Here is a 7,500-nt window from a genome sequence, read left to right as displayed (position 1 = left end):
TGTTAATTAGATCCACTACCCACTAAACTACTGAAAGAAGTGTTACCTGTAGTGGAAGAGCCTCTTCTCAATATTATTAACTCGTCTTTATCTTTAGGTCATGTTCCAAGAATATTCAAACTGGCAGTAATACAACCTCTCATTAAGAAACCGCAATTAGATCCAAATAACCTAGCAAATTACAGACCTTTTTCAAATCTTCCATTTATGTCTAAAATACTAGAAAAAATTGTGTCCGCTCAATTGTGCTCTTTCTTGCAAGAAAATGATATCTATGAAAAATTCCAGTCGGGATTCAGACCGCATCATAGCACAGAAACTGCGCTAGTTAAAATTACAAATGATTTACTTTTAGCTTCGGACCAAGGCTGTATCTCAATACTAGTTCTACTCGATCTTAGCGCTGCGTTCGACATTATAGATCATAAAATACTCTTGGATCGACTACAAAACTACACTGGTGTTCAGGGACAGGCATTAAGCTGGTTTAGATCGTACTTATCAGACCGTTATCATTTTGTCTGTTTAAATGGGGAAAAATCGAAGATAACGTCAGTAGACTATGGAGTGCAGCAAGGATCGGTGTTAGGCCCTCTGCTATTCTCAATATACATGCTGCCACTTGGTAATATTATAAGAAAACATGGAATTAATTTCCACTGTTATGCTGATGACACTCAATTATATATTTCATCACGACCAGATGGAAACACTAACTCATCTAAATTGACAGAGTGTCTCAAAGATATAAAATGCTGGATGACGTGTAATTTCCTGCTTTTAAATTCAGATAAAACGGAGGTACTACTTATTGGTCCAAAAAACTACCCACAAAACCTCGTACAATACAATTTTAATTTAGAAGGATGTCCTGTTACTTTATCCACTACAGTAAAAGACCTGGGTGTTATACTAGACCACAGCTTGTCTTTCGAAAATCATATTTCATATGTTACAAGAACAGCCTTTTTCCACCTTAGAAACATTGCTAAGCTACGTAACATGCTATCTGTTTCTGATGCAGAAAAGCTAGTTCATGCATTCATGACATCGAGAATAGATTACTGTAATGCTATATTAGCTGGCTGTCCTGCATCCTCAATAAACAAGCTACAGTTAGCGCAAAATGCAGCCGCTAGAGTTCTTACTAGATCAAGAAAATATGATCACATAACACCAATTTTATCATCTCTACCTATTAATAGGTTACCTATTAAGTTCTGTATCAATTGCAAAGTATTACTACTGACCTATAAAGCCCTAAATGGTTTAGCTCCTGTGTATTTAATGGACCTTCTATCTCCCTACAATCCATCACGTTCTTTGAGATCACTAAAATCGAGTCTAAGTCCACTAAAGGAGGGAGGGCGTTCCTGCATTTAGCTCCTAAACTCTGGAATAGCCTTCCTGATATTGTTCGCGGCTCAGACTCGCTGTCCCAGTTTAAAACTAGATTAAAGACGCATCTCTTTAGCCAAGCATACACATAATGCTTACTTTTTTATACAACTGTTGAATCAAATCAAATGCATTCATGTTATGAACAGCAGCTATGCTAATTATTTCCCATCTGCTTTCCTGCTGTTATCTCTTTGAAACAATATGTATTGTGAAAAATGCTATACAAATAAATTTGAATTTAATTTAATTGAATTAAATGATTTCAGAATTAAAATTTTTGGGTGCACTCTCCCTTTAAGTGTGTTTTATGAGATTTAAGAGATGAAGTGCAGTTTCATTTATCAGACATCAGACTAATAACACTCCTCAAGGAAGAGAAGATGAGAAGAAGGTCCTTCATAAGTGCAGATGTGTTGGAGTGAGTGTGTTATCTCCACACTGACCTTGCCATAAAACACTGAAAGCACCAGTTCTCCCTCTTATCAGTCTGCCGAGCTTCAAATACTTTAAACACACGATTACTGTGAAACACGGACGTGTTGGACGTTTCCACATATTAGAAAAGCTCAGGAATGCGTGCGCACAGACGAGTCTTAAACTCAGAGACACAAACCACAACAACGGCTGAATCCGGGACGTAAACCGAGCAGAAATGAACTAAAGCACAAGTCAACATGAAACTAGTGTTCGCTACACGTTTACTTTTATAATGTGACATTTCTAAAATGTAAAGGCATTTGAAACGTACATTTATACAATAGTTTGGAATAATTAAAGGTGCAGTGTGTGATTTTTAGCGACAGCTAGTGGTAAGGCGACGAATTGCAACCACCAAAATTTACGGTGGTCGACAGGAAGTGATGTCGTCGTCTGAGACAGCAGAGAGTAGCCAGTTCAGCAATGAGGTTTCTTTACAAGGATAAATTAAGAAATTATGTTTACTTAATTATTCAGTAAAACTATATGTTATTGCGAATATTATTGTTACTTGTTCATCATTGTGTCAGTGTTTTATTCGCTGAACTAAGCTTGCTTCCTTGCACGAAGAGCAACATAGTAACGAAACGCGTTTGTCCGTTTAGGGCCACCGTAGAAACATGTTCACACAATATGTCGACCTCCATAGAAGAGGGCGCCCGCGGTTATGGAGATATAAATGTCTCATTCTAAGCTAATAAAAACATAACGGTTCATTATGCAAGGTCTTTATACACCACTGAAAACATAGTTATGGATCTTATATTGCATTTCTGTCAATAAATCCTCAGAAATATTACACAATGCTCCTTTAAGCTTTGTTTATGTATTTGAATAAAGTCTCTTCTGCTGCATTTATTTGAAAAATACAGTAAAAATTTTGAAATATTATTCCAATGTCTTTTCTATGTGAATATATAGTAAAGTGTAATTTATTCCTGTGATCAAAGCTGAATCTTCAGCATCATTACTCCAGTCTTCAGTGTCACATGATCCTTCAGAAATCACTATAATATGATGATTTGATGCTCAAGAAACATTTATGATTATTATCAGTGTTAAAAACAGTTGTGCTGCTTTATGTTTTTGTGAAAAAATAAATTATACTGTGCTCAGCAGAACATCTGTTGGTCTCTATACGTGATTTGGATGGAATATTTATAAAAAATATTGATTATAAACAGACTTATTTCATTAAGATCGATACAAATAGTTTAGTGCAATTAAACATTTCTATTTCTATTCATTTTATGTATTTATTTTTCATTTAAAAAGTGACAAAGAACATTAATCAACACTGCTGTTGATATTTATAGTCAGATTAATGTGGAAACTGTCATACACCACCATTAAAAGTTTTGAAGTAAGATAACAAAACTTTCATTCATCACGGATGCATTAAAGCGATTAAAAGTGACAGTAAAGATATTTATAATGTTACAATGAATGCATGTACAAAAGCACAGAGTAATGGTATGGTAATTATGATGGTAAATTAGCAGCTCTAAAAATAAGACTGATGACAATTAAAGATTGAAAGATAGAAAAAGTTGTCTTGTGAATATGAATCACCCACAAAAAAAACAGGAATGTGTATGAAAATAAATAATATAAACCTGGCATTGTATATTATTAATATTGTTGCCTCGGTTACAAATTGCTTTTGTTGCTTTGGATAAAAGCGTCTGTAAATGTAACAAAACCATAATCAATAAAAACACACAACAACCGACATGCATGAAGCTTGAAGTTCAGTGTAAGTGTGTGTCGGGCAGCAGCTGAAGCAGTAAATCCTGGAGAACACACACCAGCTGTGGGATATTTCTGACACACACGCGTTTCAATTATTTTAGGTGAGGGCGAGTGTGTGTGTGTGAGTGTTTGTGTTAGAGTGTGTGTCAGTGTTTATTCATCTGTGTTTGTGTGTGCCTGTGGGTTTAAGTGTGGGTGAGTGTGTGTGTATCTGTGTGTGTGTGTGTCAGTCTGTCTGTGTGCGTGAGTATGTGTGCGTGAGTGTGTGTGTGGAGTGTGTGTGTGTGTGTGTGTGTGAGTGTGTATGTATGTGTGCGTGAGAGTGTGTGAGTGTTTGAGTGAGTATGTGCGTGTGTGTGTGTATCTGTGTGTGTGTGTGTGTGTGTGTCTGTCTGTGTGCTTGAGTATGTGTGCGTGAGTGTGTGTGTGTGTGTGAGTGTGTATGTGTGCGTGACAGTGTGTGCGTTTTTGAGTGAGTATGTGCATGAGTGTGTGTGTGTGTGTCTGTGTGTGTGTGTGTGTCTGTGTCTGTGTGTGTGTGTGTGTGTGTGTGTGTGTGTCTGTGTGCGTGAGTATGTGTGCGTGAGTGTGTGTGTGGAGTGTGTGTGTGTGTGTGTGTGTGTGTGTGAGTGTGAATGTGTGCGTGAGAGTGTGTGAGTGTTTGAGTGAGTATGTGCGTGAGTGTGTGTGTTTGTGTGTGTGTGCGTGAGAGTGTGTGTGTGTATGTGCGTGAGTGTGTGAGTGTTTAAATGAGTGTATGTGTGCGTGTATGTGTGTGTTTACGTGTGTGTGCGAGTGTGTGAGTGTTTGAGTGAGTGTGTGTGTGTGTGTGTGTGTGTGCTTGAGTGTGTGTGTGTGTGTGTGTGTGTGTGTGTGTGTGTGTGTGTGTGTGTGTTTGTGTGTGTGTGTGTGTGTGTGTGCTTGAGTGTGTGTGTGTGTGTGTGTGTGTGTGTGTGTGTGTGTGTGTGTGTGTGTGTGTGTGTGTGTGTGTGTGTGTGTGTGTGTGTGTGTGTGTGTGTGATTTTAAAGCTGTTTGACAGTAGATCACTTCTCCACGTCTCAGACTTCGCTAAATGCCTCTCCAACGAGCAAAAACCCAGAAGCAGTGACACACACACATCAAGCTCATCACACACACACGTCAAGCTCATCACACACACACGTCAAGCTCTGCTGCTTCATCACTTCATACACGTTAAAGCACAATGAATCACTCAATCATCAACCTAGCATATTTGATAACCTAGCATATTCGACATGTTGTACATTCGATTCTCTTATAATTATGATTCACAATTGTTTCATCATATTAATGCTCTTTTAAAAGTTAATTTGTCACCACATTTCACAGGTGATCAGAAACTTTTCAGTTACCAAAAAAAACCACACAAACAAACATTTTAACAAAAATCTTAGACATATTTTGCGTAGCTAGCCATGCATATTTTAAATATGAGCTGAAATGGACTCTGAAAGTCAATTTTACATATTAATAAAAGTTTATGAATCATCCACATTAAATGTTTAACATGAAGTTGATGTGCTGCTGTGTTACAAACTTCCTAAAACTATTTAAAACAGCATTTTTATTCTTCTTTTTATCATTATGATTCATGATTATTCATCATATTAATGGACAGACTTTTAAAAGTTAATTTGTCACGGCAGGAGTTTTGACAGCTGATCAGAAACTGCATAAACATTTCAACCTAAAACTACAATGACGTTTTGTATCAACGACACATGAAAACAAAGTCAAAGACTTTCAAAGTAATTTTTACATTTTAACAAAACCTTACAAAGACAAAAATGTCTTCTTAAAATGAATCGTTCGCAGTTCGTTAAGAGTCCTGACATGAATTTGAAACAGTATTTTTCTGATTCTTTCATAATTATTATTCATGATTTCTCCTATTAATTGACACACTACTTCTGTGTGTCTTTACATGTTCATCTGTCACCGCAGAAGCATTTAACAAACTTCCAGATTCCTAAAACACACACATGCACACACAGTCAAACCAAAAGTTATTCACACACCTTCAACATTTCTCACATTATCACAGTTTATTCGCTATAGTTTAGAATATGGTAATAAATATGACTAACTCTGAGTTATTAAATCAGTTGATATTTCACTGGTTTTGTCCGTCCTTCTGTTAGACTCTCACACATGAATTATGTTGAATATCTGTCAGCTGTTAAATTTAACTACACAATTAGATAATACCAGTTTAGCTCAACCGATTACCAAGCAATGCTTCATGTTGTTCAGTCTGTGGTGTAAAAAGTTGCATTAGTTATTAAAGAAAAAACACTTCAGCAAAACATGATCAGCTCAAAACGTCTGAATAATATTTGGTCCCAAATTTTTAAAATTTTTATTGTTAGTCGCTGTATGAAGAATATTTGGGTATAATATGTCAAAGTTTACTTTATTTTGCTCTCCTCACTTACATAAATGAACTATACTGTCCTGCACACACTAGTGAAATATCCCAAATTATATCTGTTGTCTGAATAATTTTTTGTTTGACTGTATATTTCAACCTAAAACTCAACGTATGCGCTCTGTGAAACGAGTCATGCATGTTTGAAACAGACTGTATTATATATAGTTCTCCCCGATGCATATTTGGCACTGCATTTCTGAAGCCTGACCGACAAATATTTTTTTTCCCAGGTTTTTTTATTGATTATAAACACAAATAACAGTTTAAACCGTGAAGACAAAAAGCATAAATAAACACATTATGTACCAATATTAATAAACCACAACAACAAGAACCAACAAAAACAGAAAAAAAAACATCTTAAACAAACAAACCACAGTCAAATTAAAAAGTCAGTTGTTCATGACATTTGTAAAACAACCATCAGAAAAAACCAAATCTTACTCCTCAAAACCCATCAGGCCCAACTGTGCTGATTAGGACTGGTTAAGAAATGACTCTCTTTAATACACTGAAAGAGTGCACCACAACTTCCAAAACTTATTTAAACACTTCTTGAGGGAAAATCATATCTTTTATAACTTAATAAAATAAAGAACATCTGATGGCCAATGAGAATGTGAAGGGGGTATTCCAACAAATGTGACCCAGGACCCAGGTCACATGGCTCAATTTTTTTAAATGTTGAAAATATATAAGCTGAATAAATAAGCTTTCCATTGATGTATGGTTTGTTAGGATAGGAAAACATTTGTCAGAGATACGACTATTTGAAAATCTGGAATCTGAGGGTCCAAAAAAAGACACATTGAGAAAATCGCCTTTAAAATTGTCAATTTATGTCCGCGATTGAGCTGTATCCACTCACAAAAATAAATGTTTAATATATTTACGATAGGAAATTTACTAAATATCTTTATTGAACATGATCTTTCCTTAATATCCTAATGATTTTTAGCATAAAAGAAAAATTGATAATTTTGACCCATACAATGTATTGTTGGCTATTGCCACAAAATATACCAGTGTGACGTGTGACTGGTTTTGTGATCCAGGGTCACACCTATTTTAAACATTAAAAACATGCCATGCCTCGAGAGGTGTGTGTGTCCCAGACCGATGGTGAACAACAGAAAACACACTGAGACTCACCCTGAGCGTACGAGTGCATCATTCCCAGCAGAACCAGTAGTGGCGTCCAGCGTCTCCCCGTCCCAACCTGTCGCTCCATCCCAGCCCACGCGACCAGGGCATGGAAACACACACTCACACTCACATACACTCCTCCCTCCACAGTTACTCCACACTGACGGTCGGCCTGCGATGCACAGAGAGAAAGAGGGTGTTACTCTCTCGCTGAGTTTGGGACGGCCCCTTCACTCCGGACACCTTGTGGAGAGACAATAAAAGCAGAAGT

General features: G+C 36.7%; 1 protein-coding gene across 9 annotated transcripts in view; it reads right to left on the bottom strand.

The window, feature by feature from the left end:
- Nucleotides 1–7,500, bottom strand: part of bmpr1bb (bone morphogenetic protein receptor, type IBb) — a 126,595-nt gene that overhangs the window by 48,134 nt on the left and 70,961 nt on the right. For 4 of the 9 annotated variants that reach the window (XM_077243809.1, XM_077243810.1, XM_077243814.1 and 1 more), the window contains one exon: nt 7,236–7,401. The exons of 2 other annotated variants lie outside the window; for them this stretch is intronic. In XM_077243809.1, coding sequence (XP_077099924.1) covers nt 7,236–7,314 — 79 coding nt within the window. In that variant the 5' untranslated portion in view covers nt 7,315–7,401. Of the gene's footprint in view, nt 1–7,235; nt 7,473–7,500 lie in introns of all 9 variants that reach the window. 3 more of the 9 variants (XM_077243812.1, XM_077243815.1, XM_077243816.1) reach the window with 1 other exon arrangement.

This window comes from Siphateles boraxobius, unplaced genomic scaffold (genome assembly GCF_051911475.1).
Source record: "Siphateles boraxobius isolate OS27281-9 unplaced genomic scaffold, OSU_SipBor_1 25, whole genome shotgun sequence".
In the NCBI taxonomy this organism is placed as follows: domain Eukaryota; kingdom Metazoa; phylum Chordata; class Actinopteri; order Cypriniformes; family Leuciscidae; genus Siphateles; species Siphateles boraxobius.
This window is presented reverse-complemented; position numbering and strand designations above follow the sequence as displayed.